This window comes from Capricornis sumatraensis, chromosome 16, assembly GCF_032405125.1.
Source record: "Capricornis sumatraensis isolate serow.1 chromosome 16, serow.2, whole genome shotgun sequence".
NCBI lineage: Eukaryota > Metazoa > Chordata > Mammalia > Artiodactyla > Bovidae > Capricornis > Capricornis sumatraensis.
The window spans coordinates 45,919,683-45,941,921 of NC_091084.1; the positions used below are offsets into that span (position 1 = coordinate 45,919,683).

At 38.0% G+C, this 22,239-nt stretch overlaps 1 protein-coding gene across 1 annotated transcript in view; it reads left to right on the forward strand.

Moving 5' to 3' along the window:
* Window positions 1-862: 862 nt before the first annotated feature.
* STK33 (serine/threonine kinase 33) overlaps window positions 863-22,239 on the forward strand; it is a 95,666-nt gene continuing 74,289 nt past the window's right edge. The window contains exons 1-4 of the mRNA XM_068987979.1: window positions 863-1,087; window positions 2,401-2,514; window positions 9,179-9,292; window positions 14,313-14,417. Of these exons, the coding sequence (XP_068844080.1) occupies window positions 863-1,087; window positions 2,401-2,514; window positions 9,179-9,292; window positions 14,313-14,417 (558 nt within the window). The remainder of the gene's footprint in view (window positions 1,088-2,400; window positions 2,515-9,178; window positions 9,293-14,312; window positions 14,418-22,239) is intronic.

The window sequence follows — 22,239 nt, forward strand, 5'->3', positions numbered from 1 at the left end:
AGAAGATGCCCTGGAGGAGGAAATGGCAACCCACTCCAGTATTCTTGCCTGGAGAATCCCATGGACAGAGAAGCCTGGTGGGCTATATAGTGCATGGGGTGTAAAGAGTCAGACATAACTTAGCGACTGAGTGCACCACAACATGGATTTACTCTGATAATATGTAGACAGAGGCTCGTTAACTTTTGAAACCACAGTAATGTGTGTTTTATACAAGTATTTTAAAGCCTTTTTTATTTACTACAACCCACCTTATGAAATGCATTTTATGTTGTGACCAAGTGTACACACACACACACATGTTCTATACATTCATAACTAAGTAATTTTTTTAAAGTTTCACAAACCGTGCCAAGGAGCTATGCAAAATGCTCTCATATATTTATCTATTTTATTCTACTTTATTTTTAAAAATTTGTATCAACCCACCAAATTTCCTTAGACCACACTTTTTAGCACTTCAGAAGGTGATTCTTTGGGCTGTTAAATAAATGTCTGGAGTTCAAGGAGTCAATTCTGGAAGATGAGAATGTATTGGTTTTTAGAAATGTATTCTAATTTCGTTGTAAATATTAACTTTTCATGTATAGGCAGGATGCTTTTGGTGCTAGTTGCTAGTTTGTCTTTGATTTCTAGGAGAGTGATAGGATAAGAAAGAATTTTCTAAATGGAGATTTCTTTTCTTCCTGCAGCTCTCATGTGTGACTGGAAGTGGAGTGCATCATTAACCTAAGGACCTCACCACTTGGAAGTTACAGTTTTTACCACCAGCCTACCTTTTCCTTTTCGGTCTGGTTCTTTTCCTCAAACAGCAGAAACATCTTTCTTTAAATAAAGTTGCTTTTGTTGCAGAGTTAAGCAAATGGCTGATAGCAGCTGTGGTAAAAAATCCACAAAGTGCCCCCACTGCTCATCTGCTTCTCAGAAAAATGCACTTTGTACATGTTCTTGTAAAACAAAGCTTTCTCCAATGTCAGTGGTGGAAATGTCACAGACATCAAGCACAGGCAGTTCAGAATTTATATTTTCACCAGAAAAAAAAAAAGAAAAAGGAGCCAGCAAAGATGTTACCTCTGGAAAAGATTCGGTAAATATTAAAGATTCTACATCTCAACACAAGTTGATGTCCCATTCCCTAATCCCATCCCTGCATTCATCCTTATCCATGGGTCATTGCCTTCTTTACTATTAAGGTAACATTTCCTTCTTACAGAAGAGGTAAGAAAAATCAGTTGATAATTTCTTTCATTCTGTTAACCAACCACTGCCCCAAATTAATGATTTCCCAGGATTATAAGTAATTTGGAATGTTATTCCAGCTTTTATTTAAAAAATGGTTTATATGGAAATTGATCGGTTTTCAAATTGAATTAAACCTGAATTTGGGGGCGTTTTCTTCAACTGATGCAGAATGAGATTTATGATTGTGGTTAAATACAGGGTGGTTATTATTTAAGACAGTTCTGGTTATCTAGATGGAATATCAAATATACCTTACAAAATTGATTTGCCTTAGTTACAATCTGTGAATATGCAGTTGGACAGGTTTGGGTATGTTTGCCTTGAGAGAGAAGAGGCACTCTGGAAGATTGTCATTGATAGAGCATAAATTTGGAGACAGAGAGCAGTAAGTTTAAGAAAAGTTAGGTTATCAGTCCTCAAATTTATACCTTTTTCAAATTTTCACTATAAACTGTTATTTCTGAATTGTATTATGGTATAGTTATTGCCATATAGATGTCTCTGAGTGAATTGTTGCTATGTTATTTTCATTCAAAGCATATTTTGTGAATGTCTGGTCAGTAATTTCTTGTGTATAACCTGTTTGAGATGATTGTTATGTCTTGAAACAAGAGTGATTGAGAAAACTGTGAAGTTGCCTTCTCTTGTGATTTTAAAGATTTTAAGTCTTGATTTATCTTCTGTGCAGGTCATCCTGTAGAATTGCCTGGATTCAGGAGATTAGATTGAATAACTTCTTAAGGCCTCTTTTAGCCTAATGAGTGAATGAATTATATAGGGCTTTGAATTTGAAAAAGGCGATAAACTATCTTGTATACAATAAATATCTTGACACGTATTAAATTTTTTCAGATTATCTAAATTAGGGTTCTTACTTTGTTTGATCTTCCTGGTGGCTCAGATGGTAAAGCATCTGCCTACAATGTGGGAGACCCGGGTTCTATTCCTGGGTCGGGAAGATCCCCTGGAGAAGGAAATGGCAATCCACTCAAGCACTCTTGCCTGGAAAATCCCATGGACGGAGGAGCCTGATAGGCTACAGTCCATGGGGTCACAAAGAGTTGGACACGACTGAGCGACTTCACTTTCTTTCACGTCACTTTGTCAACAAGTATATTGTATCTTAATGTTAATATCAAAATTTCTTTTTGGTTCAAGCCCTCAAAATCTTCAAATGTAGAGAGAAAACCATCTCAACAACAGTGGGGTCGGGGCAACTTCACAGAAGGAAAAGTTCCTCACATAAGGATGGACAATGGAGCTGCTATTCAGGTATATAGAGGGCAAACTGAAGCTACTAGAACATTTTCAAATTTCTTCTAAGTCAATGTTCATGACAAATGTGATTTAAAAAGTCTGTCTGTAGGGAAAGAAAAGAAAAGAAGAAACTTAACTATTTTTAAGATTGTTGAAGTCTTTACTAAAGCAGCTGTGGACTAATTATTTTTTTCTGTTTATAGAGATGTAACTTGACTTGCGTAATTAAGTGGAGGACATTTATTAGATAAAATGAGGGCATTTGGTCTCCAGGTCTTGCCGGTTGCTGAGGGCAGTTGTGAAATCTTTATATAGACCTATTTGAGAGGAAGAGAGAGACCAGATGACTTAGATGGTTTGGCTGTTCACTTCTTTGATGACCAGTAGGGAGGCTAAAATTTCCCTCGTGGACTTGCCCATTTTTTCCCAGCTTGTGATTGAATGAATACCAATATTATTGTTCCCAGGATTCTAGTTCTTATATGCAAATATGACTTAAATTTAATACCATCTTAGAAATTAAAATGTGTTCCTTTAATGTTAGATTGAAGGAACTACAATAGGAACAACTACAAGAGGAAAATTCCATTAATGTTAAATAACTTTGAACAATTGTTTTAAAAAATATTTAGCAATTTACTTGAAGTGATCAGAAAAACTTTCTAAGAAACTCTGACCTGAAAGCTTAAATCTTCCCCTGTGAAAGATTTTGTTAAGTCTTACAAAATCTTACAAAAGACCTGCATTAAAAAAAAAAAATCCACAAATTTACTGTTTTAAATTTGGTCATAAGAGCTTTTTTTTTTTTTCTTTCTTTTTTTTTAAATTATTTTTTTATTTTTTTTTAATTTTTATTTTTACTTTATTTTACTTTACAATACTGTATTGGTTTTGCCATACATTGACATGAATCCACCACGGGTGTACATGCGATCCCAAACATGAACCCCCCTCCCACCTCCCTCCCCACAAAATCCCTCTGGGTCATCCCCGTGCACCAGCCCCAAGCATCCTGTATCCTGCATCGGACATAGACTGGCACTTCGTTTCTTACATGATAGTATACATGTTTCAATGCCATTCTCCCAAATCATCCCACCCTCTCCCTCTCCCTCTGAGTCCAAAAGTCTGCTCTACACATCTGTGTCTCTTTTGCTGTCTTGCATACAGGGTCATCATTGCCATCTTTCTAAATTCCATATATATGTGTTAGTACACTGTATTGGTATTTTTCTTTCTGGCTTACTTCACTCTGTATAATCGGCTCCAGTTTCATCCATCTCATCAGAACTGATTCAAATGTATTCTTTTTAATGGCTGAGTAATACTCCATTGTGTATATGTACCACAGCTTTCTTATCCATTCATCTGCTGATGGACATCTAAGTTGTTTCCATGTCCTGGCTATTATAAACAGTGCTGCGATGAACACTGGGGTACATGTGTCTCTTTCAATTCTGGTTTCCTTGGTGTGTATGCCCAGCAGTGGGATTGCTGGGTCATAAGGCAGTTCTATTTGCAGTTTTTTAAGGAATCTCCACACTGTTCTCCATAGTGGCTGTACTAGTTTGAATTCCCACCAACAATGTAGGAGGGTTCCCTTTTCTCCACACCCTCTCCAGCATTTATTGCTTGCAGACTTTTGGATTACAGACATTCTGACTGGTGTGAAGTGGTACCTCATTGTGGTTTTGATTTGCATTTCTCTAATAATGAGTGATGTTGAGCATCTTTTCATGTGTTTCTTAGCCATCCGTATGTCTTCTTTGGAGAAATGTCTATTTAGTTCTTTCGCCCATTTTTTGATTGGGTCGTTTATTTTTCTGGAATTGAGTTGCATAAGTTGCTTGTATATTTTTGAGATTAGTTGTTTGTCAGTTGTTTCATTTGCTATTATTTTCTCCCATTCAGAAGGCTGTCTTTTCACCTTGCTTATAGTTTCCTTTGTTATGCAGAAGCTTTTAATTTTAATTAGATCTCATTTGTTCATTTTTGCTTTTATTTCCAGAATTCTGGGAGGTGGATCATAGAGGATCCTGCTGTGATTTATGTCGGAGAGTGTTTTGCCTATGTTCTCCTCTAGGAGTTTTATAGTTTCTGGTCTTACATTTAGATCTTTAATCCATTTTGAGTTTATTTTCATGTGCGGTGTTAGAAAGTGATCTAGTCTCATTCTTTTACAAGTGGTTGACCAGTTTTCCCAGCACCACTTGTTAAAGAGATTGTCTTTAATTTATTGTATATTCTTGCCTCCTTTGTCAAAGATAAGGTGTCCATATGTGTGTGGATTTATCTCTGGGCTTTCTATTTTGTTCCATTGATCTATATTTCTGTCTTTGTGCCAGTACCATACTGTCTTGATGACTGTGGCTTTGTAGTAGAGCCTGAAGTCAGGCAAGTTGATTCCTCCAGTTCCATTCTTCTTTCTCAAGATTGCTTTGGCTATTCGAGGTTTTTTGTATTTCCATACAAATCTTGAAATTATTTGTTCTAGTTCTGTGAAAAATATCACTGGTAGCTTGATAGGGATTGCATTGAATTTGTAAATTGCTTTGGGTAGTATACTCATTTTCACTATGTTGATTCTTCCGATCCATGAATATGGTATATTTCTCCATCTATTAGTGTCCTCTTTGATTTCTTTAATCACTGTTTTATAGTTTTCTATATATAGGTCTTTAGTTTCTTTAGGTAGATATATTCCTAAGTATTTTATTCTTTTCGTTGCAATGGTGAATTGAATTGTTTCCTTAATTTCTTTTTCTACTTTCTCATTATTAGTGTATAGGAATGCTAAAGAAGGCCACTACATAATGATCAAAGGATCAATCCAAGAAGAAGATATAACAATTATAAATATATATGCACTCAATATAGGAGCACCGCAATATGTAAGACAAATGCTAACAAGTATGAAAGGGGAAATCAACAATAACACAATAATAGCGGGAGACTTTAATACCCCACTCACACCTATGGACAGATCAACTAAACAGAAAATTAACAAAGAAACACAAACTTTAAATGATACATTAGACCAGTTAGACCTAATTGATATCTATAGGACATTTCACCCCAAAACAATGAATTTCACCTTTTTCTCAAGTGCTCATGGAACCTTCTCCAGGATAGATCACATCCTGGGCCATAAATCTAACCCTGATAAATTTAAAAAAATCGAAATCATTCCAAGCATCTTTTCTGACCGTAATGCATTAAGATTAGATCTCAATTACAGGAGAAAAACTATTAAAAATTCCAACATATGGAGGTTGAACAACACACTTCTGAATAACCAACAAATCACAGAATAAACCAAAAAAGAAATCAAAATATGCATAGAAACTAATGAAAATGAAAACACAACAACCCAAAACCTGTGAGACACTATAAAAGCAGTGCTAAGAGGAAAGTTCATAGCAATACAGGCATACCTCAAGAAACAAGAAAAAAGTCAAATAAATAACCTAATTCTTCACCTAAAGCAACTAGAAAATGAAGAATTGGAGAACCCCAGAGTTAGTAGAAGGAAAGAAATCTTAAAAATTAGGGCAGAAATAAATGCAAAAGAAACAAAAGAGACCATAGCAAAAATCAACAAAGCCAAAAGCTGGTTCTTTGAAAGGATAAATAAAATTGACAAACCATTAGCCAGACTCATCAAGAAGCAAAGAGAGAAAAATCAAATCAATAAAATTAGAAATGAAAATGGAGAGATCACAACAGACAACACAGAAATACAAAGGATCATAAGAGACTACTATCAGCAGTTGTATGCCAATAAAATGGACAATGTGGAAGAAATGGACAAATTCTTAGAAAAGTACAATATTCCAAAACTGAACCAGGAAGAAATAGAAAATCTTAACAGACCCATCACAAGCACGGAAATTGAAACTGTAATCAGAAATCTTCCAGCAAACAAAAGCCCAGGTCCAGACAGCTTCACAGCTGAATTCTACCAAAAATTTTGAGAAGAGCTAACACCTGTCTTACTCAAACTCTTCCAGAAAATTGCAGAGGAAGGTAAACTTCCAAACTCATTCTATGAGGCCACCATCACCCTAATACCAAAACCTGATAAAGATGCCACAAAAAAGGAAAACTACAGGCCAATATCACTGATGAACATTCCTTTTCCCTTCTATTTCTTCCTTCTCCTTTTTCCTCATGCAAAAATCCTCAACAAAATTCTAGCAATCAGAATCCAACAACACATTAAAAAGATCATACACCATGACCAAGTGGGCTTTATCCCAGGGATGCAAGGATTCTTCAATATCCGCAAATCAATCAATGTAATTCACCACATTAACAAATTGAAAAATAAAAGCCATATGATTATCTCAATAGATGCAGAGAAGGCCTTTGACAAAATTCAACATCCATTTATGATTAAAACTCTCCAGAAAGCAGGAATAGAAGGAACATACCTCAACATAATAAAAGCTATATATGACAAACCCACAGCAAACATTATCCTCAATGGTGAAAAATTGAAAGCATTTCCCCTAAAGTCAGGAACAAGACAAGGGTGCCCACTTTCACCGCTACTATTCAACATAGTTCTGGAAGTTTTGGCCACAGCAATCAGAGCACAAAAAGAAATAAAAGGAATCCAAATTGGAAAAGAAGAAGTAAAACTCTCACTGTTTGCAGATGACATGATCCTCCACATAGAAAACCCTAAAGACTCCACCAGAAAATTACTAGAGCTAATCAATGAATATAGTAAAGTTGCAGGATATAAAATCAACACACATAAGAGCTTTTGTAAAAGAAAAATGTATTCATTTATCAGCTCACTCATTCATTCCTTGATTGGATTATGGGAAAAATTCTCAGTTTTCCTTCTTTTCTTTGCCTTTGTTCTCCCACATGCTTCTCAGGAGCCATCTCTTTCATACCATTTTCCCTTATATTCCCAGAATTTTAGCTCTGGTCTCTGGCCCCAATGTCATTTTGTATTTTTTCTTTTAACTTAAGACTGTATGACTTAAGTAAAAATTTTCTCTCTTGAGTTACAAATGGTGTTGTGCAGTCACTGTTGTGTCTAACTCTTTGGACGGCAGTGTGCCAGGCTCTGTCCTCCACTGTCCTCCAGAGTTTGTTCAAATTCATGTCCATTGAGCCAGACATGAGACAAGCAATAAAAAAACAGGAATTATGTTTTATTCATCTTTGTAGCCCCCAAAGTATTTATCACAAGAAGATAGCTAAGAAAAATCCACATGTTGAAGCTGAACATTTTTCTTTTCTTCTTTTTTCTTTCCCTTTCTGTGTCTTCCCTTCTCGCCCTGTGCCTCTTTCCTTTCCTTGGTTCCTCTCTTCTTCTGTCTCCTCCCTTCCATTTCTTCCTTCTCCTTTTTCCTCATGTACTAAGTATGACTATTTTGCTTACAAGGTTTCAGGCAGGCTTTGTAAAGGATAAAAAAGAAACACCTTTATAAGGTGTTTCTAGACCATCTTGGAAGGAAAAAAATGAGTCCAAATATTTATAAGCAAGAGAGTAAATAATAGTGTTTGAGGACCAATGCATACATGTTGAAAAAAGTCAAAAGGACAATCACCATGGTGCAGAGTTAGGCAGAAAAGCCCTTTGTGAAGTAGGTAAGTAGTTGGATACTCCATCTTCTTTTACAAAAGTCGGAAAGGAATGTAAGCAGGAAAAAATATGAAGTCTAGCAGTAGTTTATCTGTTGCAGGGTGCAGATGAAAGTAGTCACACAGGGGGAACCTGGCATCTCTAAGGCAGGCTCTAAGAAGTCTCCAAGAGAGACTTCCTCCAGTGACATTAGCTCAGGGGTTCTCTTCTGTTCTAATCACTGGGCATAATGGGTCTAGAAACTCTTGTTAATGCCCTGGAGTTGATTTAGATTAGGGAGACTGACTCTCTCCAACCAAATTCACAAGAACTGAAGGTGTAAATGAGTTACCTGCTTGTTATTTTACAACATGAAATGGAATGCTGGTATTGTCAAGACCAGTGCATTCCGTCTTTGTAAGCAGGAGTGAAGTGATAAACAGAAGGATCCTTGGTTTGGATAATGTTACTATGGATGGTTTTAATTTTTTTCTAAATGCTTAGTTATATTAAAAACTTTAATATAAATATAAAAAGGATTTATATGATCCTTTTCCTAAAACAAAACAAATAAAACAACAAAAATGATTATTTAGTAGAAACAATGAAGAGAAAGGTTACCTGGTAAACAGGAAAGCAGTTGTCTAGTGGTTAATATGTGCTGACTTTATAGTATAGTTCTCAGAGTTTGGGAATAATTTTTTGGACAACTTGTTTTATACAAACAGTATATATCAATATTTGTATACATGTATTAATAGTCCGTTCTTTTTCTTGTGAAAACATTTCTTTAATATTATAGTTTATGAGAGTTTCATTTTTTATATATTTGAAGTTTTCCACATTTCCTCATTAGGATTTTTATGGTTTTTCTCTAAAGAATATTTAATTAGACTCATCAAAACTTATTTTTGCTTAATTAAGATGTTTTTATTTATACTGAAGCAAATATGTGGTGTCGGTGTCTTCCATTTGATTTTGCCCTGGAGCACAGTCACTCTTCCCTTGGGTGGATGCCTGTCAGTATTATACGTTTATTTGTCATACCTGATGAGTGGCAGAGAAAGACAAAAGAACTCTTATTTTTTTATCTAGGAAATCTATACCTTTGGAAGAGTACTGGGACAAGGGAGCTTTGGAATGGTCATTGAAGCCATAGACAAGGAAAGAGAAACTAAGTGGGCAATTAAAAAAGTGAACAAAGAAAAGGTAAGGCTTCTTAGCATCATACTGAGGGTGCAGTTCTACTGCAAGGTTGGGTAGGCAGTACAGTTTTTCACACTAATACAGCTGACCCTTAGGGACAGACCCTGGGCTGTTGCCCTGGAGAAATGTGGGTATTTCTCTAGCCTTCTGGGCTTCCCTCATAGCTTAGTTGGTAAAGAATCCACCTGCAATGCAGGAGACCCCCGTTCAATTCCTGGGTTGGAAAGATCTGCTGGAGAAGGGATAGGCCACTCACTCCAATATTCCTGGGCTTCCCTTGTAGCTCAGCTTGTAAAGAATCTGTCTGCAATGTGGGAGACCTGGGTTCGATTGGGAAGATCCCCTGTAGAAGGGAAAGGCTTCAGTTCAGTCATATCCAACTCTTTGCGACCACATGGGCTGCACGCAGCATGCCAGACCTCCCTGCCCATCACCAACTCCTGGAGTTTACTCAAACTCATGTCCATTGAGTAGGTGATACCATCCAACCATCTCATCCTCTGTTGTCCCTTTCTCCTGCCTTCAATCTTTCCCAACATCAGGGTCTTTTCAAATGAGTCAGCTCTTCGCATCAGGTGGCCAAAGTATTGGAGTTTCAGCTTCAGCATCAGTCCTTCCAGTGAATATTCAGGACTGATTTCCTTTAGGATGGATTGGTTGGATATCCCATACAGTCCAAGGGACTCTCAAGAGTCTCCTCCAACACCACAGTTCAAAAGCATCAATTCTTCGGCGCTCAGCTTTCTTTATAGTCCAACTCTCACATCTATACATGACTACTGGAAAAACCATAGATTTGACTAGATGGACCTTTGTTGGCAAAGTAATGTGTGTGCTTTTTAATATGCTCTCTAGGTTGGTCATAACTTTCCTTGCAAGGAGCAAGTGTCTTTTAATTTCATGGCTGCAGTCACCATCTGGTGTGATTTTGGAGCCCTGAAAAATAAAGTCTGTCACTGTTTCCACTGTTTCCCCATCTGTTTGCCATGAAGTGATGGGACCAGATGCCATTATCATAGTTTTCTGAGTATTGAGTTTTAAGCCAACTTTTTCACTCTCCTCTTTCACTTTCATCAAGAGGCTCTTTAGTTCTTCTTCAGTTTCTGCCATGAGGGTGGTGTCATCTGCATATCTGAGGTTATTGATATTTCTCCTGGCAATCTTGATTCTAGCTTGTACTTTACCCAGCCTGGAATTTCACATGATATACTCTGCATATAAGTTAAATAAGCAGGTGACAATATTCAGCCTTTGCGCACTCCTTTCCCTATTTGGAACCAGTCTATTGTTCCATGTCCAGTTCTAACTGTTGCTTCCTGACCTGTGTACAGATTTCCCAAGAGGCAGGTCAGGTGGTCTGGTATTCCCATCTGTTTAAGAATTTTCCAAGGTTTGTTGTGATCCACACAGTCAAGGCTTTGGCATAGTCAATAAAGCAGAAATAGATGTTTTCCTGAAACTCTCTTGCTTTTTCGATGATCCAACAGATGTTGGCAATTTGATCTTTGGTTCCTCTGCCTTTTCTAAAACCAGCTTGAACATCAGGAAGTTCACAGTTCACGTATTGCTGAAGCCTGGCTTGGAGAATTTTGAGCATTACTTTACTAGTGTGTGAGATGAGTACAATTGTGTGGTAGTTTGAGCATTCTTTGGCATTGCCTTTCTTTGGGATTGGAATGAAAACTGACCTTTTCCAGTCCTGTGGCCACTGCTGAGTTTTCCAAATATGCTGGCATATAGAGTGCAGCACTTTCACAGCATCATCTTTCAGGATTTGAAATAGCTCAACTAGAATTCCATCACCTCCACTAGCTTTGTTCGTAGTGATGCTTTCTAAGGCCCACTTGACTTCACGTTCCAGGATGTCTGGCTCTATGTGAGTGATCACACCATCGTGATTATCTTGGTTGTGAAGATCTTTTTCGTACAGTTCTTCTGTGTATTCCTGCCACTTCTTCTTGGGGCCAAACCATGGTGGAGGTAATGAAGATAATGGTAACTTCCTTCAAAAGGTCCCATGCTTGTACTGCTACACTCAGTGCCCCAACCCTGCAGCAGGCCACCACCAACCCGTGCCTCTGCCAGAGACTCCTGGACATCCTGGACAAGTCTGGATCAGTCTCTTGTGTGGTCATTGGTCCTTTTTCCTCGGTCCTGGTGTGCACAAGGTTCTGTTTGTGCCCTCCAAGAGTCTATTTCCCCAGTCCTGTGTAAGTTCTGGCATCTCTGTGGTAGGGTTAATGGCAACCTCCTCCAAGAGGGCTTATGCCATACCCAAGTCTGCTGCACCCAGCCATACCCAAGGGATATGCTACCCACTCCAGGGAAAGGCTACTCACTCCAGTATTCTGGCCTAGAGAATTCCAAGGACTGTATAGTCCATGGGGTTGCAAAGAGTGGTGCATGACTGAGTGACTTTCACTTTTGCTTTCTTTCTTTTACCAGAGTCAGTTGAAGATGAGGGCTGATTATCACTATATGTAGATGTAAGGTTGTTGTCTTCTTAGTGAGCATTAGGTCCTGATAGTCTCTCCTGATGTGATTCTGATATACTTTGCCCTATCCAGCCAGTCCATCCTAAAGGAGATCAGTCCTGGGTGTTCATTGAAAGGACTGATGCTCAAGCTGAAACTCCGATGCTTTGGCCACCTCATGCGAAGAGTTGACTCATTGGAAAAGACCCTGATGCTGGGAGGGCTTGGGGGCAGGAGGAGAAGGGGATGACAGAGGATGAGATGGCTGGATGGCATCACTGACTCCATGGACATGAGTTTGGGTGAACTTCAGGAGTTGGTGATGAACAGGGAGGCCTGGCGTGCTGCAGTTCATGGGGTTGCAAAGAGTCAGACACGACTGAGTGACTGAATTGAACTGATCCTCTCCTTTCCTTTCATTCATTATTTCCTCATTGATAGCCAACTCTGTTTGTTCATCCTACCAGCTCTTTCCGTTTGAACCACTTTCTCTCCAGCTCTCTTCTGTACTGTTTACCTTGTATCCGCTGTAGTTCTCACTTTAGATTGCACGGGAGTGACGAATGGAGTAGGCTTCTCTTTAAGGGAGAATCCAAGTCTTCAAACTTTATAACTGATCACTTCATCAACTTGAAAACAGTTTCTGTGCTTGAGGAAAAATAAAAGGCAACATTACCATGGTGTTTTTTTCCTTGGGTCTGTGATATTACATTTACAAAATGAAATAGTAGGTTATATGTATTCTTTTAAAAAACAAACAATAGGGAATTACATATCATTTCTCCCTGAAGTTTAGCTTCCCTGGTGGCTCAGAGGTTAAAGCGTCTGCCTGCAATGCAGGAGACCTGGGTTCGATCCGTGGGTCGGGAAGATCCCCTGGAGAAGGAGACAGCAACCCACTCCAGTATTCTTGCCTGGAGAATCCCATGGACAGAGGAGCCTGGTGGGCTTCAGTCCACGGGGTCGCAAAGAGTCAGACACGACTTCACACTCACACACACATATCATTTCTCCCTGAAATTTAATTAAGTAACATTAACTCTTAATAAGGGGAGATCCAGAGTCCTTCCAGAAATCCCTAGGATTAACTAAATGGGATTTCCTTTGTTTCTTTGATGTCAGATAGGGTTAGGCTTAGCTTTCAGGGTTATATAGTCATTTTCTTGCAACTTTAGGAATTCATAATCTTGCACATAGATATTGATGCTGAGACTTTTCAGGACACCAAGATAGTAAAATAAAATTATATAGTCAGTATATGAATTGGACAATATATTACTGCATTAAATATAGATAAACCATTTGTGGTGGGAAGTAGGAATAGGCTTGAGATGAATTATTAGGAGAAATTGTGACATCTGTCCATGTCTATTCTCTACAGGAATTTATTCCTCAAAGCCACTATTTCTCTTAATAACTATAAAGTTATTTCTCCTCAAGGATTCATCCTCCATGGGTGGGGCACAGTGGGTTTTCAGTTTCCTATCACTTTAGAGATGGTAATGTTTAAAGGGTAAAGATACTTAGAAGCAGGGATGACAGTAGGTACAATTTTAACTAGGTAAAATTTGCCTTATGATCAATCTCTTTCCAAGTCCTTCAGGAACTACTGTGTCTCTTCTAACTTTGGGGGAAGGAGTGGGTTAGGAGGAGGGAGGGAGGAATAAGAGCTTTGTTATTCCTTTCAGGGATATTTTTATGTGAATGAGGACAGTGTTTATTCTTGAATGATTACGGTAATTTAGATATCAAAAGGGATGATGATTGGGGTGGTGGTAGTGCTGGCAAAGGTGGAGAAAGCCCTTCCGGAGTATCTTAGATGATGGTGTAGACAATTAGTTACTTGCACACCTGATGGTCTGGTCAGGTATGGTTAAGAATTTCACCTAAGGAGGTAATTTGGAGTTAGGTTGGTCTGAAGGCAAAAATCTCCATTTCCATTTCCATTGTGCACTCTCTCTCTTTCTCTCCTGCTCTCTCTCTCTATCAAATTTTTGAGGCTGGGGGACTAGGAAGTGATATAATGCAGGGCTAAGTGTAAAATCTCAACTGCCTATTGTTTCCTTTTGATATGTATATAAATGTAATGGAAACAAAGCAAGATAAAACAAAAACATTTTGTTTTACCAATAACTGACATTTAATGAGACAGATGCCTTATATCCCTTTTCTAATTGACATCCCTAGAAAGTAGATTTTGTTTTTATTATGCTACCATCAAAGGATCAATATAATTTTGAAGGAAATACCAAAAAGCATATTAAGAGCTGCAATAATTTTGTGATGTGACAGAGACCATGTTGTTAGCTAATTTATAGAAACCGTCTAAGAAAAAGATATGATTTGAGGCTGAATTATCTCTTAAAATTGGGCAAAGGAAAGAAAGGGTATATGTTAATCTTATCATGCAGATAGGTTGCATATTATCTTTTGGAAAAGGAACTTTCTGAAAAAAATATAGGAAAAAATATAAAATAACTCTAACTTTTGTATTGAGGTATGTGGTAATGAAATTCTTACATGAAATCTGTATTTCCTCATGATCTAAGGCTGGAAGCTCTGCTGTGAAGTTACTTGAACGGGAAGTGGACATCCTAAAAAGTGTGAAACATGAACATATCATACATCTGGAACAAGTATTTGAGACACCTAAGGTAAAGCTGGGCTTCCTTGGTGGCTCAGAGGGTAAAGAATCTGTCTGGAATGTGGGAGACCTGGGTTCAATCCCTGGGTTGGGAAGATCTCCTGGAAAAGCAAATGGCAACCCATTGCAATATTCTTACCTGGAGAATTCCATGAACAGAGGAGCCTGGCAAAGCTTTATCAGGTGCTGCATTCTGAAAGTTGTTATTTTTACAAAATTAATATCATCCCCTTGAGAAGTAGTCTTTTTGGGACACAGTGGCTCATGTCTTTGGCATGACTCTGTCACAGCACTCGGTCAGTGGAGATTGATGAAAAGCATTCTGGAGGATGTTTTATTGTTGATTGTATACTTAGGTGTCTGATGATTAGATTGATGTCTTCAGTGATATTTCTGGTGGCATGTTGGGAAAAAAATGAAACAACTTCAGATATAACCCAGAGTGATCAGAGCTTCCTTAGAAGTGGCTTTCCTTTTTGCTATGGTCCTTGGCTCTGCATTAGAGTCCCTTGGATTAGTGTCATAATTCTGCAAGGTTAACTTCATAGTAGAGTTGGTATGATTGTTTGCCATTCTGCAAAAGTTGTTTATTGCCCATGAGCCTGGGTGTCTCTCTGCTAGGAGGTGGTGTGATATAGCGGTTAGGTGTGCTAGGTCAGATTGCATGTACAATTTAATACTGGATCTACCACTTATTAGTTGTGAGGCCATGGACAAATTACTCAACCTCTCTACTTAAGTTTCCTCATCTGTAAGATAGGTTTAATGATAGTTGTTTTTCAGTTGTTAAGTCGTGTCCAACTCTTTGAAACCCCATGGACTGCAGCATGCCAGGCTTGCCTCTCCTTCACTATTTCCTGGAGTTTGCTCAAACTCATGTCCATTGAGTCAGTGGTGCCATCCAACCATCTCATCTTGTGTTGCCCCTTCTCCTCCTGCCTTCAATCTTTCCCAGGATCGGGGCCTTTTTCAGTGAGTTGGCTCTTCACATCAGGTGGCCAAAGTAATGAAGCTTCAGCTTCAGCATCAGTCCTTCCAATGAATATTCAGGGTTAATAGTATTAACCACATTTAGTTGTGGAGGGATTAAGTGGGAAAATGAGTATAAAGCATATGTCTCATTGAATTATAGCTATTGTTCTTTGTTTCTTTTGCCAGTTTCTAAGGCAGTAGTAGTCAATTTGGGTTATGCATTGTGCTTGATTCATTAGGAGTGCTTGGTAACTGTTAGAGATGACAGTTACCTTTACAGGAGGCCATAAATGGCAATGATGCCAAAAGCCTTCCCTGGTTTTTTAATCTTAGAGTTGTGACTTACTTTATCCTCAGATCTTCTTAGAATAGTTTTGTCCTTAATCACTGGTTTTAACCAGTTTGATTGCGTTGTGCCTTAGTGTAGCTGTGTTCATGTTTCTTGGCTTGGGTTTCATGGAGGTTCTTGGATCTGTGAGTTTATGGTTTTCATAAAATTTAGGAACATTTTGGCCATTATTTTTTATGCCTCGAAGGACTTTCAAGTACACATGAGATTGTTTGATATTTTCCAGAGCTTACTGACTCTCTATTCATTTTTTTTCAATCTTTGTTCTTTCCTTATTGAATTTAGCAGAGTTTCTATTGTGATATCTTCAGATTCTATAACGTTTTTTTCTGTAACATCATATATGCTGTTTATACTTTCTAGTGGAAATTTGATTTGGATCATTTTTGTATCTTCCATGTTTCTACATAACATGCTCACTATTTCCTCCTTCTTCTTAAATATAGTTTTAATAACTTTTACTGCCTTTTTCTGTTAATTATATCATGTGTGCCATTTTTAGGTCCATTTTAAGTGATTGATTTCCCCTACTTAATTATGAGTTATATTTTCCTGCTTCTTTTTATGCCTGTTCATTTTTTATTGGATGCTGGCTAATCTTTTATATTCTTACAGCTATTCTTGAGCTTTATTCAAGACATAATTGAGTTATTTAGAAATAGTTTGATACTTTTGAAGCTTAATTTAAACTGTTTGGTGGCACCACAGAGCCTTTGGTCTGGGCTAATTTTTCCCTAAGTAATGAGGTAAGACCCTTTTGAGTACTCTGCCCAATGTCCCATGAATTATGAGATTTTCCACTCTGGCTAGTGGAAATAGGAACTCTTCCTGGCCTTGTGGAGACTTCAGTCATTGTGCCCTCTGATACTTTTGCATGGTACTTTCCCCAGCTTTGGGTAGATTCTTTTTTTTTTTTTTAATTTACTTTTTATTGAAAGATAATTGCTTTACAGAATTTTGTTGTTTTTTGTCAAACCTCAACATGAATCAGCCATAGGTATACATATATCCCCTCCCTTTGGAACCTCCCTCCCATCTCCCCATCCCACCTCTCTAGGTTGATACAGAGCCCCTGTTTGAGTTTCCTGAGCCATACAGCAAATTCCCGTTGGCTATCTATTTTACATATGGTGATGTCAGTTTCCATGATACTCTTTCCATGCATCTCATCCCTCTTCTCCCCGCTCCCCATGTCCATAAGTCTATTGGCTGTTTCTCCATTGCTGCCCTGTAAATAAATTCCTCAGTACCATTTTTCTAGATTCTGTATATGTGCATTAGAATATGATATTTATCTTTCTTTTTCTGACTCACTCCACTCTGTGTAATAGGTTCTGGGGTTCATCCACCTCATCAAAACTGACTCAAATGTGTTCCTTTTTATGGCCGAGTAATATTCCATGTGTGTATGTACCACAACTTCTTTATCCATTCATCTGTTGATGAACATCTAGGTTGTCTCCATGTCCTAGCTATTGTAAATAGTGCTGCAAAGAACAAGGGGATACATGTGTCTTTTTCAATTTTGTTTTCCTCAGGGTATATGCCTAGGACTGGGATTTCTGGGTCATATGGTGGTTTTATTTCTAGTTTTTTAAGGAATCTCCGTACTGTTTTGCATAGTGGATGTATCAATTTACATTCCCATCAACAGTACAAGAGCATTCCGTTTTCTCCACACCCTCTCCAGCATTTATTGTTAGTAGACTTTTTGATGATGGCCATTCTGACCAGTGTGAGGTTATATCTCATTGTAGTTTTGATTTGCATTTCTCTAATAATGAGTGATGGGAAGTAGATGGGGAAACAGTGTCAGACTATTTTTTTGGATGCCAAAATCACTGCAGATGGTGACTGCAGCCATGAAATTAAAAGATGCTTACTCCTTGGAGGGAAATTTATGACCAACCTGGATAGTGCATTGAAAAGCAGAGATATTACTTTGCCAACAAAGGTCCATCTAGTCAAAGCTATGGTTTTTCCAGTGGTCATGTATGGATGTGAGAATTGGACTGTGAAGAAAGCTGAGTGCCGAAGAATTGATGCTTTTGAACTGTGGTGTTGGAGAAGACTCTTGAGAGTCCCTTGGATTGCAAGGAGATCCAACCAATCCATTCTGAAGGAGATCAGCCCTGCGTGTTCTTTGGAAGGAATGATGCTAAAGCTGAAACTCCAGTACTTTGGCCACCTCATGCGAAGAGTTGACTCATTGGAAAAGACCCTGATGCTGGGAGGGCTTGGGGGCAGGAGGAGAAGGGGATGACAGAGGATGAGATGGCTGGATGGCATCACCGACTCCATGGACATGAGTTTGAGAGACCTCTGGGAGTTGGTGATGGACAGGGAGGCCTTGCATGCTGCGATTCATGGGGTTGCAAAGAGTCAGACACGACTGAGCGACTGAACTGAACTGAACTGAATAATGAGTGATGTTGAGCATCTTTTCATGTGTTTGTTAGCTATCTGTATGTTTTCTTTGGAGAAATGTCTGTTTAGGTCTTTTTCTCACATTTTGTTTGTTGTGTGTTTTTCTGGCATTGAGTTCTGCCTGTATATTTTGGAAATTAATCCTTTGTCAGTTGTTTCATTTGCTATTATTTTCTCCCATTCTGAGGGTTGTCTTTTTACCTTGCTTATAGTTTCCTTTGCTGTGCAAAAGCTTTTAAGTTTAATCAGATCCTGCTTATTTATTTTTATTTTTATTTCTGTTACTCTAGGAGGTCAGTCATAGAGGATCTTACTTTGATTTATGTCATTGAGTGTTCTGCCTATGTTTTCCTCTAAGAGTTTCATAGTTTCTGGTTTTACGTTTATGTCTTTAATCCATTTTGAGTTTATCTTTGTGTATGGTGTTAGAAAGTGTTCTAATTTCATTCTTTTACATGTAGCTGTCCAGTTTTCCCATCACCATTTATTGAAGAGGCTATCTGCTCCATTGTATATTCTTGCCTCTTTTGTCAAAAATAAGGTACCCATAGATGTATGGGTTTATTTCTGGGCTTTCTATCTTGTTCCATTGGTCTATATTTCTGTTTTTGTGCCAGTACCATACTGTCTTGATGATTGTAGCTGAAGTCAGGAAGGTTGATTCCTCCAATTCCATTCTTTCTCAAGACTGCTTTCACTATTTGGAGTCTTTTGTGTTTCCATATGAATTGTGAAATTTTTTGTTCTAGTTCTATGAAAAATGCCATTGGTAATTTGATAGGGATCACGTTGAATCTGTAGGATGCATTTGGTAGTATAGTCGTTTTCACAACATTGATTCTTCTAGCCAGGAACATGGAATATCTCTCCATCTGTTTATGTCATCTTTGATTTCTTTCATCAGTGTCTTATAATCTTCTGTGTGCAGTTCTTTTGTCTCCATAGGTAAGCTTATTCCTAGATATTTAATTCTTTTTGTTGCAATGGTACATGAAATTGATTCCTTAATTTCTCTTTCTGATTTTTCATTGTTACTTTATAGAAATGCAAGTGATTTCTATGTATTGATTTTGTATCCTGCAACTTTGCTAAATTCACTGATTAGCTCCAGTAATTTTCTGATACTATCTTTAGGGTTTTCCATGTACAGTATCATGTCATCTGCAAACAGTGAGAGCTTTACTTCTTTTCTGATCTGGATTACTTTTATTTCTTTTTCTTCTCTAATTGCTGTAGCTAGGACTTCCAGAACTGTGTTGAATAATAGTGGCAAAAGTGGACACCCTTGTCTTGTTCCTGATCTTAGGGGGAATGCTTTCAGTTTTTCACTGTTGAGAATAATGTTTGCCATAGGCTTATCATATATGGCCTTTACTAGGTTGAGGTAGGTTCCTTCTATACCCATTTTTTAGAAGAGTTTTAAACATAATGGGTGCTGCATTTTGTCCAAGGCTTTTTCTTCATCTATTGAGATTATCCTATGGTTTTTATCTTTTAATTTGTTAATATGGTGTATCATATTGATTGATTTGCATATATTGAAGAATCCTTGCATCCCTGGAATAAACCCAACTGGATCATGGTGTACGAGCTTTTTGATGTGTTGCTGAATTCTATTTGCTAAAATTTTGTTGAGGATTTTTGCATCTATGTTCCTCAGTGATATTTGCCAGCAGTTTTCTTTTTGTGTGTTGTCTTTGTCTGGTTTTGGTATCAGGGTGATGGTGGCCTCGTAGAATGAGTTTGGATGTGTTCCTTCCTCTGCAACTTTTTGAAAGAGTTTTAGAAGGATAGGCATTAGCTCTTCTCTGAATGTTTGCTAGAATTCTCATGTGAAGCCATCTGGTCCTGGGCTTTTGCTTTTTTGGGAGATTTTGATCACAGCTTCAATTTCAGTGCTTATAATTGAGTTGTTCATAATTTCTATTTCTTCCTGGTTCAGTCTTAGAGGATTGAACTTTTCTAAGAACCTGTCCATTTCTTCCAGGTTGTCCATTTTATTGCCATATAGTTGTTCATAATAGTCTCTTATAATCCTTTGTATTTCTGCATTGTCTGTTGTAACCTCTTCTTTTTTCATTTCTAATTTTGTTGATTTGATCTTCTCCCTTTTTTTCTTGATGAGTCTGGCTAAAGGTTTGTCAAATTTGTGTATCTTCACAAAGAACCAGCTTTTAGTTTCATTAATCTTTACTGTTGTTTCTTTCATTTCTTTTTCATTTGTTTCTGCTCGGATCTTTATGATTTCTTTCTTTCTACTAATTTTGGAGTATTTTGTGTGTTTGTTTTTTTCCACTTGTTTTAGGTGTAAAGTTAGGCTCTCTATTCGATGTTTTTCTTGTTTCTTGAGGTAGGACTGTATTGCTATAAACTTCCCTCTTAGGACTGCTTTTGCTGCATCCCATAGGTTTTGAGTTGTTGTGTTTTTATTGTTATTTGTTTCTAGAAATTTTTTTATTTCCCTTTTGATTTCTTCAGTAATCTGTTGGTTATTTAGAAATGTGTTCTTTAATCTCCATGTGTTTGTGTTTCCTACAGTTTTTTTTCTTGTAATTGATACCTAGTTTCAAAGTGTTGTGGTCAGAGAAGATGCTTGATATGATTTGAATTTTCTTAAATTTACTGAGGCTTGATTTGTGACCCACGATGTGGTCTATACTGGAGAATGTTCCATGTGCACTTGAGAAGAAGGTGTCTTCTTCTGCATTTGGATGGAATGTCAGTGAGATCCATCTCATCTAATGTATCATTTAAGACTTGTGTTTCCTGGGAAAACTGGTCAACCACTTGTAAAAGAATGAAACTAGAACACTTTCTAACACCATACACAAAAATAAACTCAAAATGGATTAAAGATCTAAGCATAAGACCAGAAGCTATAAAACTCCTCAAGGAAAACATAGGCAAAACACTGTCTGACATAAATCACAGCAGGATCCTCTATGACCCACCTCCCAGAGTAATGGAAATAGAAGTAAAAATGCACAAATGGGACCTAATTAAACTTAAAAGCTTTTGCACAATGAAGGAAACTATAAGCAAAGTGAAAAGACAGCATTCAGAATGGGAGAAAATAATAGCAAACGAAGCAACTGACAAAGAATTAATCTCAAAAATATACAAGGAAGTCCTGTAGCTCAATTCCAGTAAAATAAACGACCCAATCAACAAATGGGCCAAAGAACTAAACAGACATTTCTCCAAAGAAGACATACAGATGGCTAACAAACACATGAAAAGATGCTCAACATCACTCATTATCAGAGAAATGCAAATCAGCACCACAATGAGGTACCATCTCATCCCGGTCAGAATGGCTGTGATCCAAAAATCTACAAATAAATGCTGGAGAGGGTGTGGAGAAAAGGGAAGCCTCTTACGCTGTTGGTGGGAATGCCAACTAGTACAGCCACTATGGAGACCAGTGTGGAGATTCCTTAAAAAGCTTGAAATAGAACTGCCATATGAACCAGCAACCTCACTGCTGGGCATACACACTGAGGAAACCATAATTGAAAGAGACATGTGTACCCCAATGTTCATCGCAGCACTGTATATAATAGCCAGGACATGGAAGCAACCTAGATGTCCATCACAGACGAATGGATAAGAAAGGTGTGATACATATACACAATGGAATATTGCTCAGCCATTAAAAAGAACACATTTGAATCAGTTCTAATGAGGTGGATGAAACTGGAAGTAAGAGTAAAGTAAGTAAGAAAGAAAAACACCAATACAGTATGCTGCTGCTGCTACTGCTAAGTCGCTTCAGTCGTGTCCGACTCTGTGCGACCCCATAGACGGAAGCCCACCAGGCTCCCCCGTCCCTGGGATTCTCCAGGCAAGAACACTGGAGTGGGTTGCCATTTCCTTCTCCAATGCATGAAAGTGAAAAGTGAAAGGGAAGTTGCTCAGTCATGTCCGACTCTTAGCAACCCCATGCACTGCAGCCTACCCTGCTCCTCCGTCCATGGGATATTCTAGGCAAGAGTACTGGAGTGGGGTGCCATTCGCATATATATGGAATTTAGAAAGATGGTATCGATAACCCTATATGCAATGACAGCAAAAGAGACATAGA